At 38.1% G+C, this 26624-nt stretch overlaps 1 protein-coding gene across 2 annotated transcripts in view; it reads left to right on the top strand.

The window, feature by feature from the left end:
• COL28A1 (collagen type XXVIII alpha 1 chain) overlaps positions 1-26624 on the top strand; it is a 117336-nt gene that overhangs the window by 54312 nt on the left and 36400 nt on the right. For both annotated transcript variants that reach the window (XM_070729152.1, XM_070729153.1), the window contains exons 12-22: positions 4678-4746; positions 5748-5816; positions 7166-7234; positions 14102-14170; positions 14675-14743; positions 16622-16690; positions 19169-19237; positions 20342-20413; positions 20735-20803; positions 22578-22649; positions 24778-24846. In XM_070729152.1, the coding sequence (XP_070585253.1) occupies positions 4678-4746; positions 5748-5816; positions 7166-7234; positions 14102-14170; positions 14675-14743; positions 16622-16690; positions 19169-19237; positions 20342-20413; positions 20735-20803; positions 22578-22649; positions 24778-24846 (765 nt within the window). The remainder of the gene's footprint in view (positions 1-4677; positions 4747-5747; positions 5817-7165; positions 7235-14101; positions 14171-14674; positions 14744-16621; positions 16691-19168; positions 19238-20341; positions 20414-20734; positions 20804-22577; positions 22650-24777; positions 24847-26624) is intronic.

Below are 26624 nucleotides of genomic sequence, written 5' to 3'. Positions count from 1 at the left end.
TGTCCAGTCAGCGAAGCAGTGGAAGCGATGTGCCGGTGCCTGGAAGCTGTTGGGGTCTGGATGGATGTCAACAGACTCAAACTCAACCCTGAAAAGACGGAGTGGCTGTGGGTACTGCCTCCCAAGGACAATTCCATCTGTCCGTCCATCACCCTGGGGGGGATTATTGACCTCCTCAGAGAGGGTTCGCAACTTGGGCGTCCTCCTCAATCCACAGCTAATGTTAGAAAACCATCTTTCAGCTGTGGTGAGGGGGGCATTTGCCCAGGTTCGCCTGGTGCACCAGTTGCGGCCCTATTTGGACCGGGAGTCATTGCTCACTCATGCCCTCATCACCTCGAGGTTCGACTTCTGTAACGCTCTCTCCATGGGGCTACCTTTGAAAAGTGTTCAGAGACTTCAGATCGTGCAGAATGCAGCTGCGAGAGCAATCATGGGTTTCCCTAGGTATGCCCATGTCACACCAACACTCCGCAGTCTGCATCGGTTGCTGATCAGTTTCCGGTCACAATTCAAATTGTTGGTCATGACCTATAAAGCCCTTCATGGCGTTGGGTCAGAATATCTCCGAGACCGCCCTCTGTCGCACGAATCCCAGTGACCGGTTAGGTCCCACAGCGTCGGCCTTCTCCGGGTCCTGTCGACTAAACAATGTTGTCTGGCAGGACCCAGGGGAAGAGCCTTCTCTGTGGCGGCCCCAACCCTCTGGAACCAGCTCCCCCAGAGATTAGAATTGCCCCCACCCTCCTTGCCTTTCGTAAACTTCTTAAAACCCACTTCTGCCGCCAGACATCTCCTCCGGGCCTATACAGTTTATGCATGGTATGTTTGTGTGTATGTTTTCTTTTTAATAAGGGATTTTTAATGACTTTTAAATTATTAGATTTGTTATATATTGTGTTATTGTTGTTGTGAGCTGCCCCGAATCTACGGAGAGGGGCGGCATACAAATCTAAATAATAATAATAATAATAATAATAATAATAATAATAATAATAACAACAATAATAATAAAACACACAGAAATCATTTCTCTCTTTTGACTCATTTGCTTTAAGGTGAAATTAAAGGGGTGCTTAAATTATTCTTATTGAGAACAATGAAATAAAAATGTTGTATCTTAACTAGATTTTGCTATATTTTTGAGAACTTAATTTATTGTAGATAAATGGGTATTTTTACAAAATTGGCATGTCCTTTTTATAAATTTACCATAGTTAATGTCACCTGAAGGACAACTTGTTTCCAAAAGTTCTCAATCGTTCATGGTTGCTGATTTGCTTGCTGGTACATTTTTTTTTTTTGCTTCTACTCCTTAAAGTAAAAGTTTAATAAAGATTCTTTGTCCTAATTAATTACTCCATGGAAAATAAACATGTAACTGGAAATTCATGCTTAAAAACAATCCTTCAGAAAAGAATTATTTCTTGGAATGGGAAGAAGGTAACATGTCGGAACCCCTGTTACTATTCATTGAAATACCGGAACAATTAAGAACTAGAACCTGGAATATTGAGAAAGCTTTGTGATATTAAGAACAGAACTTTAATTAATTGATCTCCCTAAAAACAGATACTATCCTATCAATATATTAGTAATAGAAGGATAATCAATTGTACTGAAAGAGATATGGCAAAATAAAACTAATAGATTGTTCAGAGACAATTCAATCACCAAACTGGATTCAGAAATCACTCTAACTGGGGTGGTTGGGGGAATCAATCCATCACTTAACATATGAGAACCATAGATATTTATAATCGAAAAGATAATTGCAGCTTAACATGCATTACATTGTTTTTTCACACCAGGTTTTACATGTACATATACACATCAGGTTTTGTGTGTACATATAGAATGTTAGTTATATGCATTCTTTCATAATATCATGTCATCTCATCTCATATTATATGTTTAAATACATGTAAAGACCTATACAGTCATACCTCATCTTACGAACCTAATTGGTTCCAGGGGGAGGTTCGTAAGACGAAAGGTTCATAAGACGAAACATTGTTTCCCATAGGAAACAATGTAAAGTCAATTAATACGTGCAACCAAAAAAAAAAACCCGCAAAAAAAAAACGCTGCCGCCCGGCTGTCACCTTTTAAAACAGCCTGGGGGCTTCTCAGCGACCTCCTGAACACCGAACGCCAAACCCGAACTTCCGCGTTCGGGAGGCCGCCGAGAAGCCCCCAGGCTGTTTAAAAAGGTGACAGCCGGGCGGCGGGGCTTCCCGGCAGCCTCCGAATGCCGAACGTGGAAGTTTGGGTTTGGCGTTCGGCTTCGGGAGACGGCTGGGAAGCCGCCCGGCTGTTTTAAAAGGTCACAGCTGGGCTGGGGAGCTCCCCAGCAACCTCCCGAACTTTTGCCGAACTTCTGGGTTTGGGGTTTGGGAGGTTGCTGGGAAGCCCCCCAGCCCGGCTGTGACCTTTTAAAACAGCCCGCGGCTTCCCAGCAGCTTTCCGAAGCCAAACGCCAAACCCGAACTTCCGCGTTTGGCGTTCGGAGGCTGCTGGAAAGCCGCGCGGCTGTTTTAAAAGGTGACAGCCGGGCTGGGAGGCATCCCAGCAACCTCCTGAACCCCGAACCCGGAGGTTCGGCAAAGGTTCGGGGTTCGGGAGGTTGCTGGGAAGCCCCCCAGCCCGGCTGTGACCTTTTAAAACAACCGGGCGGCTTCCCAGAAGCTTCCCGAAGCCGAACGCCAAACCCGAACGTCTGCGTTCGGCGTTCGGAGGCTGCTGGAAAGCCGCGCGGCTGTTTTAAAAGGTGACAGCCGGGCTGGGAGGCTTCCCAGCAACCTCCTGAACCCCGAACCCAGAAGTTCGGCAAAAGTTCGGGGTTCGGGAGGTTGCTGGGAAGTCCCCCAGCCCGACTGTGACCTTTTAAAACAACCGGGCGGCTTCCCAGCAGCTTCCCGAAGCCGAACGCTGAACCCGAACTTCCGCGTTCGGGGTTCGGAGGCTGCTGGAAAGCCGCGCGGCTGTTTTAAAAGGTGACAGCCGGGCTGCGAGGCTTCCCAGCAACCTCCAGAACCCTGAACCTGGAAGTTCGGCAAAAGTTCGGGGTTGGGGAGGTTGCTGGGAAGCCCCCCAGCCCGGCTGTCACCTTTTAAAACAGCCGCGCGGCTTCCCAGCTGCCTCCGAACGGTTTAGAAAAAATTTGCCTCTTCTTACGAACTTTTTTTGTGTTACGAACGCCAAACCCAAACTTCCGGGTTCGGCGTTTGGAGGCTGCTGGGAAGCCCCGCCGCCCGGCTGTCACCTTTTAAAACAGCCGGGGGCTTCCCAGCAGCCTCCGGAACGCCGAACCCGGAAGTTCGGGTTTGGCGTTCGTAACACAAAAAAAGTTCGTAAGCAGAGGCAATTTTTTTCTGAACCCCGGGTTCGTATCTCGAGTTGTTCGTAAGACGAGGGGTTCGTATTTTGAGGTACCACTGTATATGCATTCTGCCGAGCTCTCTGGTAGGAGCTTCCTGAAATTTCAAGGGTACAAATTTCAGACACACACACGTTTGAAAATTCAAAACAATGTTCTTTATCACAAAATTCAAAATAAACTAAGCACTCTTTTTGTATTGCAAAGAGCACTCGTCCCAAAACAACTGGGTAGTCTGTACAATTTCCCTTAAGCAGTCATTAAGTACTTAGCTAGCAGCTGTGAAGAAACTTCACACCCCTTCTTCTTCCAACGAAGTGAGACACAAACACATGTTGCTCTGCTTTGGTTTCAAAGGGGTGAAAAATCAACAAAGTCCAGAAAACCGCAACACACGATTCCTGAAGAACTGCGATCAGATACTCTTTCACAATGGCCAAACCCACACGTTGCTATTTATAGCAGCAGCCCTAATTACTGGAGCCCCACCCAACCACAGGTGGCCTCATTTTCTCTTGCAACAATTCTTCAGTTGTTGTCTCCTTTGCATCACTCTACGCATGCGTGGATGTGTCATTAATTCTTTTTCAGAATCCAAGGATGATACAGATGATTGATCTCCTCCTGGGCTATCTGCCAAACTCCCCTCTTCCCTGTCACTCATGCTTCCTTGGTCAGAGGAGGCTTCATCGGCAAATTCCATCAGGAGAAAAACAGGCCTGCGGCATGTGGATGTCTCCCCCACATCCACCTGCACATTCCTTAGGGCAGGAGATGGGCCAGAGCTAACCACAACAATATGTATGATATGTAGACCCAAAGTTTAGCAGGGCAAATGTTCAAAATAAATGCATAAATTATCTTATTAAAAATAGAAACTAAAGAATTAATAGAATACTTTACAGAATAAAAGCATTCTTTGTAAAATAAATGTTTATATTCTGACCACATATTTGAACAATGGCTCCAAGGGTCCCTTATGTTGACACTGATGAATTATAACATCTCTTAGCTGCTTTCTTATTAAATGTATTGTTTGTATTGTATTTTAACTGTTTTAATTGCTTTTATGATTGTTTGCAGTTCACAGTCACTGGCTTAAATTGTGCTGTTATACAAATTAAAGGAATGAGTGAATAAACGTTCTACCTTGCCTGATATTTTAATCAGTAAAATTAATAAAGGGTCAAGTTAGCACTATTGGGAATCTGGATACACTGAATGCCAACATTTAATTTCTTAACATTTATCTTCCCATGATACAAAGAATTAATTAGTAAATTTTTATTCATTTTAAGGGAGAACCAGGACCAGCAGGACCTTATGGTCCTGCAGGAATCCCCGGAATTGGATATCCAGGACCTAAGGTAATAGACATCAAGTCATACATAGCTTTATAGACTGCAGACAAATGACAGCAGTTTATACAGTATATTACTGTCTGGTACGAACGGGCAAATGGAGCCCTTTTTAGCCTTTCCATATTTTACGTTTCTACTTTAAAATCATATGAATACAGAAATAATAAGTATAACAGTGAAAATAGGCCTGACACATTTAAAAAAGAAGAGAAATAACCCATGAAGTTATTGATTGATTGATTGGATTTATATGCCACCCCTCTCCGAGGACTCGGGACAGTTTACAACATATAAAAACAAAAGAATACAATAGATAAATCCAATTATTTACACTAAACAAACAATCTAAAATCCCCATATATGTTAAAATCAATCATACACATTCAGACAACAGCCATACAGACATCCATCGGCCAAAAATTCTAGTTTTGCCACTTAGTGTCATCACTACTATGGTTCTAACAAAAGCTAAATGTGTGGTTCTAACAAGCTAAATTTTTCCCAGGCCATCCAAAGGAGATTTTACTCATCATTTCTTCAAAATAAAATGAAGAGACCGAAACACCTCTTTGATCTGAACAATGAACTAGGACGTGTCTCTTTATGTGCAATCAAAAAGCCAGTAGACAGAGTTCCATTTTATTGGCAAGGGAAACATTAAAAAAATAAACCAATCATGTATTTCTCGCAAGTTAATGTATCTAATATATTTCATTAACCTTCCTGGTTGCCTAGGCTTTCTATTGTATAGTAGGGCTTTTTTTAGTTATGATATAGTTTTATTTGAAAAAAGTAAATTTAAAGGCTGATTCTATTATTTCCATTCTGGTCCCTAGTCTTCACATTGTCTGCAATCATCCAACCATGACTGATCTATTATACCTGTGATTATCAAGGGTCTTAATAACTAGATGATGCAATAAATGACTAGTTGATAAACTGTCTTGTAAAATCTATTTGGAGCAATAACAATTTTAAAAAATTCATTTAAAAAATTATTTTACAAGGGTGATAGAGGTCAAGAAGGAAGAATTGGGCTTCCAGGACCAACTGGAATTGGTGAACCTGGCTTAACAGTAAGTAAATTTGTGAATATTTTTCATAAAATTTTATGTTTTATAATCTTTAAAGTACTGGTAAGATTAGAGATAGCAATGGACTCTGAGAAGCCTCTCAAATTATTTGTGTTGATGAATAGTGAATTAATAAATACAATATCCACAGTTTTCTCAGCAGCTTTATATTTATATAAAACATTTTCAGAGAATGTACATGGAATTTGGCAATCCAACAACAGATTGATTGTCTGTGCCTTTACTATGGCTAAAAGGCTGATATACAGTACCATTATATTGCAGCCCTGGAATGATAAATGTATAGCTCCATTTATTCAATTGGTTGAAGACCTGATTGTACTTGACTTTTATGAACAAATTGCCTTTAGAGGTTGTAAAGACTAGTATAATGAAATATGGAACTTGTTTATTCGAATAAAGTAAATTTAAAAAGAGAATTGTTGTATAAATTATTAGAAATACTGTCTCTGTGTATATTTGAATAATATTTGCATTAGATATGTACATATAGAATAGTAACTGTTTATTATTATAATGATACACAAAATAAAAAAACATAATTATGATAAATTATGTTTTTTATTTTGTAATTTTTATTTCCATTTTTGTTAAAGCACTTTTACGTGTTTTTAAAAAATAATTAAAATTTATTAATAGTAATACATATAGTACTATAATGGTGGATCATGTTGTCTGTCTGGCACTTTTACAATATACTGTATAGTTCACTTCGACAAGTAAATAGCAATCTGCTGTTTTCTGTTTTCTCTTCAATGGAAGTGGACAAACAACCTGTTTGGTCAGTAGATACATTTGGCATTTTGAGAATATGAAACAAAAACCTTGCCTAATAAATTATTATTATACCTGATAATAATGCAGTCTTAAAATTCTGAAATATCAAAAGCAACTTTGATATTTCAGAACTGTGCTAGCGCTTTATTATGATTCTATGCCGTATTGACTGATTGATGTGCCTGAAATGAATTTCATTTGTTCTCTGTGAAGATTTTTAATGCTGATATAGGATTGTTTTTATAGTATTTATGTAGTTTTAACTAATGAGATACAATGGAAAAAACTTCAGTTGGGTGACCTAAAATGCAATTTATTTTAAAAAAGTTAATGGAAATAAAGAGTATGCTTGAAGTTAATTTTATATTTTTTCAGCAAAGGAATCTAAATTAAGTAAAAAGCAAACTCAACACTAGAGCTTTTTTAGTGTCAGGAAAGCATTGAGCACATGGGAATATTCCAACAACGTTGATGAAGGCTGTCTATATAGGGGGAATGGTGTGTATATGACACCATCTAGTCACAAGATGATTATTATTTTTCTCGAAATTTAGGGGCCACGTGGTTCTGAGGGTATGCAGGGTGAAAGAGGTCCAGCAGGTGAAGGACTTCCAGGACGGAAGGTAAATATCTGAAACATATTTATTATTTCCATGTTTGCTTTAATTATTTCTTTCTAAAACTTTGTTCATAGGATATGTCCACTAGGTTTTTCAGTTTTAAAACATTTTCTTGTCCCCTGAAATGTAAGAAAGCATGTTTTCTCCCTTTCCTTTTCTAGAAGGCATGTTTACAAAATATTTCAAACAGAAAAAAAAATTGAGTAAACACATAAAACTTCCTAGAGATACAGTAGTCCCTCACCTATCGCTGGTGTTACGTTCCAGACCCGGCCGCGATAGGTGAAATCCGCAATGGGGAATTTATCAACTGATAGTACTTATTTAAGTATTTATATTGTAATTGTTTGGTAAGTTTTCATTGTTTTAAGTGTTTATAAACCCTTCCCACACAGTATTTATTTTAGATACACTATTTAAATACAGTATTTACAATTTTAGATTTTTTTTTTTTTAAACCTGCCGATCGAGTTCGGTGGGCTGTTTAAATCTGCCAATCGACTTCCTCAGAAACCCGCGAACCAGCGAAGATCCGCGAATGATTTTTCTCATTAATATTTCTTGAAAACCCGCGATGAAGTGAAGCCACAGTAGGTGAAGCGCGGTATAGCGAGGGACTACTGTATAGGAAAATGATGCACACCATAAAACAAGTAATTAGCATTACCATAATTTTTCAGCTTTATGCATAATCCTGGAAACCAGTTCATTTGTTTAAGTAAATAATAGGGGACTTATACAGGTAAAGCGAAGTCCTGCAACTCATATATACAGTGGTACCTCTACTTAAGAACTTAATTCATTCCATGACCAGGTACTTAAGTAGAAACGTTCTTAAGTAGAAACAATTTTTCCCATAGGAATCAAAGTAAAATCAAATAATGCATGTAAACCCATTAGGAAAGAAATAAAAGCTCGGAATTTGGGTGGGAGGAGGAGGAAGAAGAAGAGAAGGAGGACAATCACTGCAAAGGAAGAAGGTGAGGTGAGGGGAATCAAAAAAATCCAAAATTTTAAGCCTTTTTTTTTTTAAAGAGGGACTCTGAGGCGGTGAGGAGAAGCACACGCCTCCTATACACTCCGCGGAAGGCTGCCTCCCATGCACTGCACCAGAGAGAGAAACCCAGGGGGAATGGCAGGAAACTTGCCAGGCCTTCGTGCCGTTCTCAAATTTCCTGGGAAATTTTTCCAGGCTTGGGTTCTTAAGTAGAAAATGGTTCTTAAGTAGAGGCAAAAAAATCTTGAACACCCGGTTCTTATCTAGAAAAGTTCTTAAGTAGAGGCGTTCTTAAGTAGAGGTATCAATGTACTTAAATGATTGTTTTCCATTAAACATAGTGATGCCACCAATTCAACCTGAATGGCTCTAAAGGCAGTGATGGGCTTCTACGGGAACAGTCAGGAATGCAGTTCCGGTAGAAAAATTTGGAGCTCCGCCCCAGAGCACCCAATTTGCACTGAAAGATGTTGAAACAAAATGCATAAGCCTCACCCACAGTGTGGTAGTAAAAATTTTGGTAGCCCATCACTGTCTAAAGGGTAATTAAGGAGCTATGGTAAAATACTTCTTCAAGTCTTTGTTCCCCCTCCCCCTACAGTGACTAGGTTGATGCCTACAAAGAGTCAGATAATAGTGCATTTGCATTCATATTTGTCAAATTGGAAATTCAGAGGAAAGCACTTTCTCATAGTAGAAGTAATTTGTGGCATTTTTTTTCAATGTGTCTACCTTGCAATTTCTCAGAAGTTTTCATCAGTTGTAAAGAAGGCTCTTATTGTTATTTTTACTTTATTCTAAAGTATTTGAGGATTTCTCTTGGGTTGTTTTGTGCCTACTTTAGTGTGCGAAGAGCAACAGTGGGTGTTACTCAGAGGTTTCTGTGTTGGGTTAAGCAATTCCAAATAATGAGCATAACTATGGATTGAAGCCCTGCCCTTTTATACATGTGTAGGCATAATATTGCCCGGTCATTTATCTCCAGTCCAACCCTGTCAGTTTAGCTCTCTTAGCTCATCCATTGCAGATACACCTGGAACTGCTGTTATTTTGTGGTGTATATCTATTACAGTGTTCCCTCGATTTTCGCGGGTTCGAACTTCGCGAAAAGTCTATACCACGGTTTTTCAAAAATATTAATTAAAAATACTTTGTGGTTTCCCCCCCTATACCACAGTTTTTCCTGCCCGGTGATGTCATATATCATCACCAAACTTTCGTCCACCTTTAATAAATATTTTTTTAAAATAAACTTTAATAAAGAAACATGGTGAGTAATAATCTAAATGGTTGCTAAGGGAATGGGATATTGCAATTTAGGGGTTTAAAGTGTTAAGGGAAGGCTTGTGTTACTGTTCATAGTCAAAAATAGTGTACAGTCGTCTTTCACCTATCGCTGGTGTTACGTTCCAGACCTGGCCGCAATAGGTGAAATCCGCGATGGGGAATTTATCGACTGATAGTACTTATTTAAGTATTTATATTGTAATTGTTTGGTAAGTTTTCATTGTTTTAAGTGTTTATAAACCCTTCCCACACAGTATTTATTTTAGATACAGTATTTAAATACAGTATTTACAATTTTAGATTTTTTTTTTTTAAAAAACCTGCCGATCGAGTTCGGCGGGCTGTTTAAATCTGCCGATCGACTTCCTCAGAAACCCGCGATGAAGTAAAGCCGCAGTAGGTGAAGCGCGGTATAGCGAGGGACTACTGTATTTACTTCCGCATCTCTACTTCGCAGAAATTCAACTTTCGCGGGCGGTCTCAGAACTCATCTCCCGCGAAAATCGAGGGAACACTGTACTCCAAAACATTCCTGGATGCCTAGGCTTTCTGTAAAAAAGCTCAGAATGAATGGTTTCCCCATATTACTTTCCTTTAAAATTTAATTGAAGCTAAGGAGACTGCAGATCACTGGAGCTTTTACAATGAAAAGACAGGATTTGTAATTAAATTGTAATTAAATAAGAATCCACTACTACATTTAGATCACTGATCTTCTCAAGAGGAAGAAAATAGAGCAGCAAATTCATTGACATCTTATTGAATTGGCAGGAAAAAAGTGTGTATATTTCCTGCATAGCACCATAGCTAGTAGCCCTTTAAAGTCTTTTCCAATGAGACCAGCAAATATTTATATCCTGAGCATCCCTAGCTTTCTTATATTTTCCCAGACTTTTTGTTTCACCCAATCTTAAATATGAATGATGGGACCCAAGGAATGCTATAATGAATCTCCATGGACATTTCATGGAGTATTACCAGCATTTGGAAGTAAAATATGTGAAGCTACTAAGTAACAAAGAAGTTTAAAAATATAAAAACAAGGATTTAATTGTGGGAATTAAAGCAATATTTATTTCCTGCTCCCACGTGTATCCTGTACTGACCGATGTACACCGGAAGATTCGCGACCTCCTGCTGATTGAGATTACTCATTTGTTTTTCCTAGAGACTTCTGTCCAATTTACAATTTATTTATATTTAATTAAGGGGACTCTGATGACAAAATTTCTAATATTAAGCAGGAATTAGATTGCAACCAAGTCACTTGCTACATATGCTGCATAACTTTAACTCTTTTACCTTTCTGTAGTTATTAGAAAATTTTAGAAATTTAGAAAAACCACCATACAGTCTGGTCCAAAGAACAAAAATCACACGTGGAGTTACTGCTGAGTAGCTTCATCTCCTTGACAAATTAAAACAATTATCTATATAACTATAGATATACTCTGTGACCTTCTAATGAGGAGCAATCTTAGCCTTCTTCCTGGCTACCAGATTTTTCCAATCTTTGCTGTCTTTTGTCCTCTGGGAAGCTGCCTTTCCTTGCTAGGATTCCATACTTCATTCCATCACACATATAATCTGCATCTCCTACTTGAATCTGCATGAAAATAGTCCATTTAATAATTCTGATGGATATAAGTGCATGTCTTCAACCAGTTCTAGTCAGCTGCATGGGGAAAAAAACTCTAATCATTTCTTGTCCTGTGTCAAAATAGTTTTCCAATCTCTTTTAATGCCAATGATGATTTTCCCCCAACAATATCTGCAGGGGGAAAAGTGGCAGATTAAAAAAAAGATGAAAGTTGAGATTGTACAGATTGTACAGGTGCTGTTTTCCAAATGTGAGGAGCATGAAACACGTAGAAGAAAATTTTAGGAGTTTAATTTTTTTTCTCAAATAGAACTTATAGAAAAAGAAGTAGGAACAGCATGTCAGTGATTGGCGTCACTAAATACCCTATGTATTGCTAGAAAGAACTTTCTAATACACTGTAAATTAGAACAATGAAAGTTTCACAATATCCTTTTCTTTTAAAAATCTTGTACAACGTACTATGTTGTATGTGATTTGACAGAGCCCAAATCTATTTTGTGTCCAATTAGAATGCAAATGTGATGTAATATGTCTCTCATTCTCTGCTTACTTTCATTGGAATTAGAATAGTGTGTTTTTTATTTTGTAATCTAACCTTCTCTCTGGTTTATTAGCATGTTGAAAAATATTTTGCTTAATATTCTTAGTTTTCCTTGTTATTTCTTCATTGTATTATATTTAATTTGTGTCTGTTCAAGTCCATCATCACTTTAATATTTTTATTTTGTACATCACTCTGGAGTCTTATTTCTAGTTCTTTGAATTCCTTTTACAATTTGCTTTGTATCTTCCTTCATTGTCTAATTCATTTATCCATTTATCTATTCATCTATCCCTCCCTCCCTCCCTCCCTCCATTCCTTAATGGCTTCGTTATGACTATCATATGTTATAGTCTCCTCATCGTAATGAAGCCTTAGGGCTGTTAAAACAACTTTCCATGTTAATAAAATAGGTGGAGGCGCCCTCGGTTCTTTATGTAAATATTCACCTATTTTTGTCCATGTCTCAGTTTGTAATGTTCCTTTATGAGGATAACTTGGACATTCTTGCCAGATATATAATAATAATTTGGCCAATCCCTTCTTTGTGGGATATTGCCCTTTCTTTTTTAAATAAGTTTTATTAGCTTCAACTATCTGTCCTAATTCCTGAACATGAAGTTCCTGTACCAAAGACAGCCGTACTCCCATACTTACGTATTTGTGCACTTGGTAAGAGATGGGAGGTTGAGTGCGCTGAGATGCGTGATCCAAGCGTTGCCCCCTCAGCGATGTCCTTAAGGCCAATCGGTCACCGTCTGGGGTCACCACTTGATGAGACGCGATCCCTGCTGGACGGGGGTCTCGACAACCCTGTGATGGTTCACTTCACGAGGCCCGATCCTAAAACCATTACTAGTGCTTACCAATGAAACACGGAGTCAATGGTCTGGGTAAAGTGACAAAGCTTTATTATTACAAATATGCTTCTTTTATACCCTTCATATGCAAATGAAGGGGTTTCAACTAGTAATTTTCTATTGGCTAAATACAAGTCTAATTTTTCCTAATATACGTTTCTTATAGGCTACAAATATAAGGTTTTCAAATCTATAGGCTAAAAATAAGGTTTTTTGAATACACAACTTTTCATAGGCTATTTCTATATGCAAAATTAAGGCTTCTGACTACACAACTATTCATAGGCTATTTCTATTAAGCTTCTAATTGGTTATAAAAGGTATCATCTACAGCTTATTATAGGCTACTAACTTCTCACTTTATGCACCTATCAGTGGCTGAGTTGCTAGCCAATCACACCGTTAGTGTCTTATCTCGTGCCAGGAGCGCTGTTGAGGGTTTTTTCTTACTCTGTCCAAAGTTCATGGCTATTCTATGAGTCACTGTCTCTGGGCAAATTTTCACCATGCTATTTCATATAACTGTTTCTGTATATCCTAGAGCATAGCTAATATTTGGCTTACACAATCCCTACAGTGTATGTCATTGCCAAACCTCTAAAATATGCCTTCACTGTGTCCCATATAATTTGTAATGGGGTATCCCCTCGATAATTTACTTTGAAGAAAAAATCCATTTCTTTTTTTATGTGCTCTTGGAATTCTCTTTCATTTAAGATTTCTTGATTTAATGTCCACCTAGATCTTTTCCTCTTCCCTTCCAAATTTATATAATTGGCTTGTGGTCAGCCCAAATGCCTGTTTCAATATTTATGTGATGTGTATGCATTATCATTTCTATTCTTGACCAAGATATGTGTTTAGCGGAATAGAAAATATAGTCTTTTTCTTTTCTATCGCCATGTATCAAGTAAGTTCAGCTCTTCTATTATTGTGAAAAAGGATTTAGATAATTTTTTTTCTTTGTGTCTTATTCTTTTTTGAGGATTTATAGTCCATGTCTACCTGAGCGATTGCATTAAAATCACCAGGTATACATATATTTTCATAATCTATTTTCTGATGTAAATCAGCGTATAGAGTGTTTTAATAAATATGGAAATAAATCTATAGCATAAGCTAGGCTGGAAAATGATAGAAAATGGGTTAATCTTTTATTGTCTTTTTGCAAAGACAATTGAATGGATACACAGAGTGGTTGATAATAATGTTACATTACATATTGTGCCTTGAATCTATTAAGGCAGTGTTTTTCAATCTGTACTCTATAGACCCCTGGGAAGCACAATGTTATCACAGGGGATCTGCGAAGGCATGAAAAAATTGCTATGATTTCAATCCTGAGTTAAGTCTTGGGGGTCTATGGCCATGGGCCACATGGTTTATAGCCACAAAAGGTATTTAAAGGGGGGTCCTTGGAGAATAAAAAGCTAAGAACCACTGTTTAAGATATAAACTTTATGCTAAAGAACTGGCCTTTGCCTGTCTGATTGTTCAAATGTAATATAATATAATATCCTTCTGTGATAAATCCTGTGTACAGTCCTAAGTCAATTCAGAAAATCTTAACAAATCTTTCCAGGGAGATAAAGGTTCTGAGGGACCTGCTGGACCAGTTGGATCCCCAGGTTTATCCATCCAAGGAGATAAGGTACCATATAAAGCTGACAGTATAAAAAAGAATGTAATACTGTTGAAACCCCAGCACTGCAGCCCGCCACATAAAAAATGTCTCAGAGGAATTAAAGAAAAATAAAACGCAATAAAACCAAAGATTTATTATTAACCAACTTATTAAGCTGTGCGGTGGCTTAGAGCTGAAGTTAAGATGGTGGTCCCACAATATAACTGATACTCTGTCATTTTTGCATCTGCAACCTACAGTGTTTCATGCATATACCAGCTGCCATCTGGAACTTTAGCATGGTTATTGCAGCATCAATTACGATTATTGAGATAATTACAGTATTACTGCCTTGTGACATAGTCTCATTATTTTCCCAATTGTTCTTCCCTCATTACTCTCACACCCAACCCAATTTGATTCCTTTTGAGTAATTTGTAAGCTATTGTACATAAGATTTTCCAGTTTGAACCTAACATCATTATGACACTTTAATTAAAGCAATAACTTACGGGAGCATTTTTCATGTAGGGTGAACGAGGGGTGGAAGGAGTTCAGGGCCCAATGGGACTACCTGGAACTGGAATCCAAGGAAATCAGGTAACATCTCATTTGGTCACCTCACTCTACAAACCATCCTTCCTTAAACATTTTAAAACTGTCAGTGGCAGGCAACTACAATGTATGATCATTGACTATTTGCATATCTAGGTTAATTTATAATTCTAGGTAATATGAGCCGGGGTGGCGCAGCAGGTAGAGTGCAGTACTGCAGGCCACTGAAGCTGACTTGTAGATATGAAGGTCAGCGGTTCACATCTCATCACCGGCTCAAGGTTGACTCAGCCTTCCATTCTTCCGAGGTGGGTAAAATGAGGACCCGGATTGTGGGGGCAATAGCCTAGTTCTGTTAAAAAAGTGCTATTGCTAACATGTTGTAAGCCGCCTTGAGTCTAAGGAGAAGGGCGGCATAAAAATCAAATAAATAAATAAATATATAAATAAATAATTGAAGAATCTTAGGAATTCCAAGAAAATTAGAGTTGCCCAGCAAGTTTGCAGACCCTTAATTTTTGTACAGTTTCCCCAAAAGGGAAACACTTAATATTAAAGCTAAACCAATCAATATAGAAACTGCCTTATATCAAGTCAGAATCTTGGTATATCTGCCTTACTCTTGGAGACATAATTACCCAGAACTTTTCCAGAGTTTCAAATTGCAGTTCTTCAAGCCTCCCAAAAAGAAATCTGGGATCGAACCAGAGAAAGACTGCATGCAGAACTGGTATTTCATCACTGAACTAGAGCCCTATCATAGTAAGAATTTAAAAAATGTGATATCCTTTTGCAACAATTTCAATTTTTAAATGGCAATTTATAGCAAACATTGAGAATCGCTACAGCTATCATCAAAAGTAAAAAAAAATGATTTGGGGATGTTTTCTGGGGTGTAATGAATTATTCTAGTACTCGTGGATCTATAGTTGAACAGGATCAGTCTAGTTTATATCTTTTTATTCAGTAACAGTTTGTAATTTAATGTATCTGAAGTCATCTGCAAATGCTCCACCTGTAAGAAAATAACATTTATTTTTGTAAATAAATATAAATGAACTGTAAATTCGAGAGGAACATTATAACATTGGATAACTCAAAATCTGGATTATTTTAAAGAGTTAAACCTAGCATCCTTTGGTTGTTTTGTATTGAAACTCCAATAATTCAAGACAACAAGGAATTTTAATTCATTGTAAATCAATAGTGGAATGTATGCTTTACATACAGCAATTCCTAAGTTTGATTCTTGGTATGTCAATGTAGCAGCTAGTCTTAGATGTGACATAAAATGTAACAAAAATTGTGGTGGTGCAGTGGCTAGAATGCAGGCTAACTGTCGACTTGCCAGGAATTCAATTTTAATTGGTTCAGGGTTGACTCAGCCTTCTATCCTTGTGAGGTTGGTAAATATTGGGGTCAATATGTTGTAAACTGTAAACTGTTTTGAGAGGGTCGTAAAACACTATGAAGTGGTATATAAATCTAAGTGCTATTGTTAAGTGCTATAAAAGTTGCTGAATCCATAAGCCTTGCTACCGGCTAGAATGGACAAATCGTTCCCACAAAATGTTGTCTTATAGTCTAGGAGTAATATTTGAAGAATATTTGGTTCCAGCACATTAATATTTGTCCAACAAAGTCTATTGTCTATGTGGCAATAACTGTATAAAAATGTGGGTGGTTATTATGAAATTCAAAAAGTAAATCATATTGTAATAGACAGAAAGCATGGAACAAAAGAGATGACATATTTAATCTTCAACGTTAAATAAAATAATGTTTAAGCTTGCATTTGAAAGTACTGGCTACCAAATGTTTGTGAGTCAATTTTCTTTATTTTATGATGACTGTCTATTCTTTGAATACAATTGTTACCTGAGCTAGGGCAAGTTTGAAAAATTGAAAAAATTATATTTTCAGGGTATTCAAGGGCTAAAAGGTGCTCCTGGTATGAAAGGGTCACGAGGAATAGGACTACCTGGACAAAAGGTATGTATATATGTGTTAAATTTATAGACTGATACAATCTGCTACAACTTCCATGCATTTACAGAATACAACAATAAAAGCCATCACTCTGTTAAACAATTAATTCCTACAATACTGTCAAACTATGTAGTAGAGCTGTATTACTATTATCCTTTTCACCATGCCTATTACCTATTTCCTCACCTTCTTATGACTATAACTTTGTTGCTTGTATCTGATTATTTATATTCATTGTTGTATTTAGTATCCTAACATGATTTATGTTGATTGCTTTTTTGGTATTCTGTGACTATCACGTATGGCCGTGATGGCAAATCTATGGCATACGTGCTATAATAATAATAATAATAATAATAATAATAATAATAATAATAATAATAATAATAATAATAATAACAACAACAACAACAACAACTATTATTATTATTATTATTATTATTATTATTATTATTATTATTATTATTATTTATTGGATTTGTATGCCGCCCCTCTCTGTAGACTCGGGGCGGCTAACAACAATGATAAAAACAGCATGTGACAATCCAATAATAAAACAACTAAAAACCCTTATTATAAAACCAAACATACACTATAAGTGACATGTGGAGCTATATTGGTGGGCAAGCAAGCTCAGGTCTAGTGCGCATTTAGTGCTAATTTTCAGGCTTTCTGGGCCCACTGAGAATCAGGAAATAGCCTGTTTTCAAAATCCAGAGTGGGTGGGGAAGGCCCATTTTTTGCTCTTTTCAGGCTCCTAGAAAGGCTCTGGAGCTTAGGGAGAGCAAAAAAGGGGTATTTTCAATTTAACTGGAATTTGGCAGAAAGGCCATTTTCTGCCCCTGGAGGGCCTCCGGGATGGATGGGGAAGGCCATTTTTTATCTCCCCAGGCTCCTGAACCCAGGGCAGAATGAAAAACAGGTGTGCCGTCACATGCCAGGAGGGAGGGGGGATATTATGCACGTATGTGTGGGGGGGCGCCACATGGAATTATGGATGTGGGCATGCATGGACATGACACCTCCGTGCCATCTGACGTATGATCAGGAGTGAAATTCAGCAGGTTCTGACAGGTTCTGGAGAACCAGTAGCAGAAATGTTGACCATTTTGGAGAACCAGAAAATACTACCTCTGGCTAGCCCCAGAGTCGGATGAGAATGGAGATTTTGCAATTTCCTTCCCCTGAAGTGGGGTGGGAATGGAGATTTTATAGTATCCTTCCTCTGCCATGTCCACCAAGCCATCCCTACAGAACTGGGAGGGGAAAATTTTGAATTTCATCCCTGCTTTTGATTATGATTAATGTATTTTATGATGATTATTGACATTATTTTTGTCTGCGAAACATGGCTAAATGCAACCTACCCCGACTCCATCATCACATCAAGAAAAGGTCTTTTTCTTCCAGTCTAACTGGGAATCCCGTAGAGGAGGCGGAGTAGCTATATTCTACAAAAAGTCACTAAACGTAAAAAACATAAAAGTTGCACATGATTTTACTCTCCCTGAAACCATCGTCTGTGATCTATCCCTAAATGCCACACTTTGTTTTCTACTTTGTTACACAGCCCCTGACTACGACATCACCCATGTGAACAAATTAACCTCACTACATCCATGTGAACAAATTAACCTCACTACTAATGTGAGCAGCCTCCTGCCCATACCCCCTTATCTTCCTCACATTAACTGGACACTAAACAAATGCACTACGCAACCCATTCATGTTATCCCATACAATGCTGTTACAATGTGGGACTCGACCAACTAGTTATGAACAATATTAGACTCAACAGCTGCCTAGACCTCATATTCTGCAACAGCAAAATTGCAATTACAGATTACAAATAAAAGAAAAAGAATGATTTATCATTGTTGCTTCTATGTACACTGAGAGCTTATGCACAGGACACAAATTCCTTGTGTATCCCATCCCATCACGCTTGGCCAATAAATAATTCTGTTCTAGAATAGAATGGAATGGAATGGAATGGCAGGGCCCTGCCCTGCCATTCTATTCTATTCTATTCCTATTTCTATTTAAAGATACATTTGTCAAGAATCATGAGGTACAGTACTTAATGATTGTCATAGATTACAAATAAACAATCAGGAAACAACCAATATTAATATAAAACATATAAAGGATGCAACCAACAAGTTACAGTCATCAGTGAGAGGAGATGGGAACAATGAGAAGACTAATAGCAATACTAATGCAGCCTTAATGAATAGTTTACAGCGTTGAGGGAATTATTTGTTTAGCAGAGTGATGGCATTCAGGAAAAAACTGTTCTTGTATCTAATAGTCTTGGTGTGCAGTGCTCCATAGCATTGTTTTGAGGGTAGGAGTTGAAACAATTTATGTCCAGAATGCAACGGATTAGTAAATATTTACATGGCTCTTTTTTTTTTACTTGTTCAGTATACATTATTAGGAAATATTTCTTCATTTATTTATTTTTTTTGTTTTTACAAGGGAGAATTGGGACCATCTGGACAAAAAGGAGGCATAGGAGCACCAGGAATTGGGCAGCCTGGACCGAAAGTAAGCCTGTTTTGCACTCATAAATCTACAATTAATTTTTGCTTGAAGAAATGAAGAAATTTCCCATGAGTGGTGATTTTGGAAATTGCATTACATATATCACTGATCCTCCACAATTTGCACTGGTTGTCAATTGGTCTCTGAACACAATTCAGGGTGTTGGTTATCACCTATAAAGTTTAGAACCAGACTACCTTCAGGAACGCCTTCTGCCACACACTTCCCAGTGACAAATAAGAACCCACAGGATTGGCCTTCTCCGGGTCTTATCAGCCAAACAATGTTGGCTGGCGGGTCCTGGGGAGAGAACCTTCTCTGTGGCAGCCCTAACCCTATGGAACCAACTGCCTCTGGAGATTTGTGTTCTCCCCACTTTCCTAGCCTTCCACAAAGCTGTAAAGACCTGGGATTGTTGAATGTGGAATGTTGAGTGTGTGTGTTTTAATTGGGGTTATTAATTGAATGTTTTTAATGTTTTAGAATCTGTTTTTACCGTTTTAGAAATTATTTTTATATTTTGGAAACCGGGAGTTGGGCGGCATATAAATATGATAGATAGATAGATAGATAGATAGATAGATAGATAGATTTTTGAATGCAATAGGAATATTTGTTATATAAGTTAATAATAGCACACAGATATTCATCAATATATCTGGCAAAACAGACCATCAGGCATGGGGGAATTGAAACATCTCCCCTTTGCCCATGTAGTTTCTGTGTATGATTCGACTGTGTGCTTGTTTTTTATATATTGGGGTTTCTTTTGGATTTTTTAACCTAAAACTGTAATATATATTGCTAAATATTAGATTTGTTACTATGTATTGTTTTTTACCATTCTTGTGAGCTGCCCCGAGTCTACGGAGAGGGGCGGCATATAAATCCAATAAATCTAATCTAATCTAATCTAATCATTGTGATCATGATTCAGTATCTGACAATATCTGAGTAAGGTAAGGTACTCACTTTAATTTTTCTAACCTAAATTTCATGCATTTAAAGAATTAGAATGGAGTATTCAACTATTTTCCCCAAATGCTATAATTATGTTGAACTTTTCTTTTTAAAAAATCCTTCTAAAAAAGATACTTTCTTTCAAAGGGAGACCCGGGAAGATCAGGACTTACAGGAGAAAGTGGGAGGCCAGGAATACAAGGGATACCAGGAAAAAAGGTCAGTGGTTTGTTCGTTTTATATATGTGGGTCTCCAAGACAGGGCTATAGATCCATCAAGTGAATGAGAAAAAGGCACCTCTTCATGTTCCTATGCCCCTACCACCTTTACTATGTGTTTTAAGCAAGAGGTTGTGCTTTCATATTTTTTTATATTTTGGATTATTATCTTAAAGCTACTGAATTTTTCATGTTTTAGTTTGTTGTTTCAAATGTGCTTTATTTGTTTTGGAATAATACACTAATATAATTGCACTAATAAAAAGAGTCTATAGTTTATAGTGTTGAGTAGAATCAATATCTTAATCTTATTGATAATAGGGAGAACAAGGGCTGCCTGGTCCAAGAGGCCCAGATGGAATTCCAGGGACAGGGCTCTTGGGTCCAAAGGTATGATTTAATTTATTTATTTGTTTTGTAATTGTATGGTAGAGCAGAGAAATAAAAGTAAAAAGGCATCAAGCAGTCTGGTTTTTTTAAAAAAATCCAAGATGCTTTTTCAAAAATGCTTCGAAGCTTAAATATTTTCAATATATGTAATTTACACAAAAAACTTGTGAACAAAAAATTTCCATCATTGCATTGTATTGGAATTAAGATTACAAAATATGAGAGAGGAAAGATGCTGCCATTTTAAAGAGTGTCCAATTTTCAGCCTAGAAATATCTTGCTTATATTTTTCCATATCAGTTAGAATTGGAGAGAGAGAAAGCCTTTTCAAGAGTCATGAGTATCATCTGACAGATAGGATTATTCTGTGCAAATTCCAGTTGCCAAAAGTTATGATCATAGGTCACAAATTTAATTCGAAACCTAAAGGGAGTTGTATTTTGCATGAAAATAATCTATCATACTTCATATGTCACAACTTGAGTTCACTGACTCTATTTCAAGCAGACTATTAAGCAAAAAAAAAAAAAATCAGTGGCAAACAAACTTACATTACATATTGCTATTAATGCCCATAAAAGTACCAAGAGTCTAGCTGAATATGTAAAGCAGATTTCATTGAACTTGTTGCTGTATATGTTGAACTACATGAAGAAAGAAGAGATTTGAATGTATTAGGTTTTATTAGATCCTATGCAGGCATCACGTGCAGGGCAAAGGAACAGATGTTGAAATAGATTAATGAAACTAGCAAAATAGTTTGCTATAGAGGTTGGGTCCTTTTTAATATTTGAACATGGAAAACACCTGGAATTTAAGCCTATAAAGCCTCTATCATATTGTTGTATTCAGGCCTGGGCCAGCTGTTGCCTCCACATAAGTGAGAGATGCGTCACAAAGTGATTGTGAAAGCCTGGCTGACAGCCAGGAAAATGTGGCAGTCAGCCCAGAGGATGAGGCAGATGGTTCAGAGGAGTTGGCAAACAGCCCACAGGAACTGGCAGACAGCCCAGGGGATTTAGCAGGCAGCCCGTTGGATAGCCTCTCTTCTTTGGATTTGTATGCTGAACAGATAATTAATATGCATAGCTGTAGAGCAATGCAATGTAGGGCTCAATTAAGGGATTATCAATGGTGATTATGGTGTCACCTGTGTTTGGGGTGGTCCACAGAATGAGGGCTGGGTGTGGTTCCCATAATGAGGGCTACAGTTACAAAAGGGAACAGAGGCAGAGGCAAACCGTGGATGTTTATCTGTGTGGTTTGTGTGGCTTTGTGGTTCCTGCTTTGAAGCCTCTGCTCTGTGCCTTTGGATTTCAACTCAGCATTGTCAGGCAAGTGGGAGTTGAAAACTCTGGGACTAGCTCTCGTGCCTTGAGAATTCAGAGAACTCCTGTAACATTTCTGCTACGTGAATTTTGTATTTGTTTGCTTTTTCATGAACTTTGTATCTAGCTGAATTTTCGCCTCGAACTGTGTTTTACTCCTGAAAATAAGGACAGTTTTCTTTAGCCTTTTCGTTTATGTTTAATACAAGTTTGCTGATTAGCAATGCACGTGTGTGTCTGACCTTCTTTCCTGGACCGTTAATTATCATCTGAGCCCGGTCAGGCAGAACACATATAGTCATTGATTTTTGCCCCCATAGCATGACTCTGTTCTAAAAGTATTCTTAAATAGAAGTTGTCCAATTCAGATTGTCTTGAGGTAGATTAGGTGAAAACTTCTGTATGTTAATATTGCTTTTCTTTTTCTTTTTTTAAAAAAAAATCAGGGTGAAGAAGGTCCAAAAGGTGCCCAAGGATTAGATGGACCACGAGGTATTCAAGGCCCTCCAGGAGCCAAGGTGTGTTTGGTGCATTTCCCAATTGTTACTGTGTAACGGCTTCCAGTATTCTGCATGCAGATTATTAAATACAATTCATATAATGCACTTTCTAGATAATCTCCAGTGATTAAAGATAGCATGTCTGTTGGGGAATGTAAACTATAGTCCAGCATATCTGGAAATCATCTTTCTGGGAAAGGCTGATCAAACATATATTGATTAACAAAACAAGTCTGATGAATTTCACTGCTCTCATTGTAGTTGTTTGGACCAAGCTGTTCCAAATAGTTCAAGGATTTCAAAAACTCATGAATCTCAAAGTAAAAGCGAAGATCAGTCTTAAAGATATAATATCACTAAGACATACCCTACAAATGAGTTTCTTAACTTATGAATGGACCAAAAGGAAAATATGGAATTAAAATATGTCTGTTGTATGTTAGCTGCTTTCCAATAGATCTAAGGGAGGAATAATAGAATAGAATTTTATTGGCCAAGTGTGATTGGACACACAAGGAATTTGTCTTGGTGCATATGCTCTCAGCGTATATAAAATAAAATATACATTTGTCAAGAATCATGTGGTACGACACTTAATTATTGTCATAGGGGTCAAATAAGCAATGAAGAAGCAATATTAATAAAAATTTTAGGATATAAGCAACAAATTACAGTCATACAGTCAACATGGGAGGAAATGGGTGATAGGAATGATGAGAAAAACTAGTAGAATAGAAGTGCAGATTTAGTAGAAACTCTGACAGTGTTGAGGGAATTATTTGTTTAGTAGAGTGATGGCGTTTGGAAAAAATCTGTTCTTGTGTCTAGTTGTCTTGGTGTGCAATGCTCTGTAGCGACGTTTTGAGGGTAGGAGTTGAAACAGTTTGTGTCCAGAATGTGAGGGGTCAGTAAATATTTTCCCCACCCTCTTTTTGACTCGTGCAGTATACAGGTCCTCAATGGAAGGCAGGTTGGCAGCAATAACTGCAATATAAGTATCTTAATCCAGAATTTTGAGATTATTTGTAATATTCTGCTTACTATCCTGATTCAATTGTACTGTACCGTATTTATAATAAAAGAACCAATAACATACAGTGGAACCTTGACATACGAGCAGCTCTACTTACGAGCTACTCGAGATAAGAGCTGGGAGGGGAGCGACATTTTTGTTCGCCTCCCGAGCTCACATTCGGGATACGAGCGCCAAGGAGCTGTCTCCTGAAGCCGAACGCTAACTTCCGCGTTCGGCTTCAGGAGACAGCTCCTTGGCGCTCGTATCCCGCGTGTTTTAAAAGGTTGCAGCCGGCCTGGGGGGCTCGGGGGGAAGCCCCTGAGCCCCCCAGGCTGGCTGCCACGTTTTAAAATACGCGCACCGCTTCGCAGCTGTCTCCTGAAGCCGAACGCGGAAGTTAGCGTTCGGCTTCAGGAGACAGCTGCGAAGCGGCGCGCGTGTTTTAAAACATCACAGCCGGCCTGGGGGGCTCGGGGGGAAGCCCCCGAGCCCCCCAGGCCAGCTGCCACGTTTTAAAACACGCGCGCCGCTTCACAGCTGTCTCCTGAAGCCGAACGCTAACTTCCGCGTTCGGCGGCAGCGGGTTTTTTTGTTGTTGCACGGATTAATTGACTTTACATTGTTTCCTATGGGAAACAATGTTTCGTCATACGAGCGTTCCGACTTACGAGCCTCCTTCCGGAACCAATTAGTCTCGTAAGTTGGGGTTCTACTGTAAAGGTAAACAATTGTGATAAATTGAGTTTCACTGATTTTAGGGCTGCACTGTGATTTAGATTTGAAAGTGAAAAGATATTTCAGAGTGTGCATGCTTAGAAACTGTCTGCAATTAATGCTTTTCATGTTTTTCCAGGGAAAAGAGGCAGGAACTGTAGACAGGTATTATATAAGCATAGTCGTATCTCCAAAAACAGTATTTGCCTTTGAATCTGAGATGCTTGATGCTTTCTACAGATTTTATAGTATGTTTGAAATATTACAGACCTCTGTAATGTTATCTGACTCAATCCTGCACTAATAAAAAGAGTCTATATTGAACTGAAAGAGAGACATTTCTTTTCAGTCAGGCTTTAAAATACAAATAAGAAGTGTGTTGATATCCAAGTTCATGAATGGATTATTTTCTTTTAGGGAGAATCTGGAATCAAAGGTGACATTGGTTCTCCAGGACCTTCAATACGGGGGCTACCTGGGCCCAAGGTAAATAATCTATTGGCTGTTCATAGGAAGAATGCTTACCTGATGTTAGCCCTGAATGGAGGCACAACCAGGAGTATTAACTTTATTTTTATTCTAAGGCTACAGTACCTGGGCCCAAGGTAAATAATCTATTGGCTGTTCATAGGAAGTATACTTACCTGATGTTAGCCCTGAATGGAGGCACAACCAGGAGTATTAACTTTATTTTTATTCTAAGGCTACAGTACCTGGGCCCAAGGTAAATAATCTATTGGCTGTTCATAGGAAGTATACTTACCTGATGTTAGCCCTGAATGGAGGCACAACCAGGAGTATTAACTTTATTTTTATTCTAAGGCTACAGTAACAGAATCTTTCCAAGTGGGAAATATTTCTCCCCTTTCTTTTTACTTTGAAGAAAATTAGGGAGTATCCCTTTGAAAATTAGGAAGGGACTCTTTCCCACACTCTTGCTCCTTCTGTGGGCTGAGACATTTTTTTACATGAAGGTAAATGAGAATGGTATATGGGAATGTCTCTCAAGGACATTCCCATATACCATTACATCTGAAAACAGGAACTGCCAAAAGAATAAACATTGGTAGTTCACAGCCAAAAAAAAAAAATGTTGATACTTTAAAAAATACCAAAAAAGGAAAACATTTGTAGCTCCAGGTTGAAATGGAGAGTCCTTAGTGCTTTCTGAGCTTGGTTGATTTCTTGCATTACCTAAACTAGATAACATCATCAGTGTTAGACAGTGATTAATAGTGTTTGCAAGAAAACAATCAAGCTCAAAGACCACTAAGGATCCCTCACCTAAAAAAAAATAACTATTAAAATCTTCATCAAATGTATGGATCATTTTCTTAGTATTGGATCATATATACAATGCAAGAAATAAAAAATAATAAAGGAGGATGTAAGAGAAATGCAACACAAGCATTTTTGCATAGTTATATTTCATATACAGTGGTACCTCATCTTACGAATGCCTCTTCTAATGAACTTTTCAAGATACGAACCCGGTGTTTAAGATTTTTTTGCCTCTTCTTCCAAACTATTTTCACCTTACGAACCCAAGCAGCTGCTGCTGGGATGAAGGGGTTTCTCCCCCTCCCTTTTTTGAAGAAAGAAAAGGGAGGGGCAGCTTGGAGGAGTAAAGATTTTGCATGCTTGCAAAAACACTGAAACAGTGTCCTTTTAAGAAAGAAAAGGGAGGGGCAGCTTGGAGGAGTAAAGATTTTGTATGCTTGCAAAAGCACTAAAACGGTGTCTTTTTCAGAAAGAAAAGGAAGGGGCAGCTTGGAGGAGTAAAGATTTTGCATGCTTGCAAAAGCACTGAAACTGTGTCTTTTGAAAAAAGAAAAGGGAGGGGCGCCCTCCTTGCCTTTCTTCCTTCCCACTCACCCTTTAGCCTAGCCTGGCTTCTTCCACCCGCCCCCTTTAGCTGCTCCTCCCTGCCCTCTGTTTGCCTCCCTTCTAAAGTTTGGGATTTTCCTGAAGGATTTGCACGCATTATTTGCTTTTACATTGATTCCTATGGGAAACATTATTTCAGCTTACGAACTTTTCACCTTACGAACCTCCTCCTGGAACCAATTAAGTTCGTATGATGAGGGTACCACTGTATATATGTGTGTACAGTGTGTGTGTGTGTGTGAAAACAAGAGATTAAAAGAATCTGAAGGGGGAATAAAACATTAATGTATGCAGGGGAATATCAGTATATGGCTAACTAAATTTATCACAATGAAAGGTACTCTTAAATATCAAACTAAATGGATACTTAAAACTAG

The sequence above is a fragment of the Erythrolamprus reginae genome, chromosome Z, assembly GCF_031021105.1.
Source record: "Erythrolamprus reginae isolate rEryReg1 chromosome Z, rEryReg1.hap1, whole genome shotgun sequence".
Lineage (NCBI taxonomy): Eukaryota > Metazoa > Chordata > Lepidosauria > Squamata > Dipsadidae > Erythrolamprus > Erythrolamprus reginae.
Note: the sequence above shows the minus strand (reverse complement) of the source record. Positions and strands in the feature narration are given on the sequence as shown.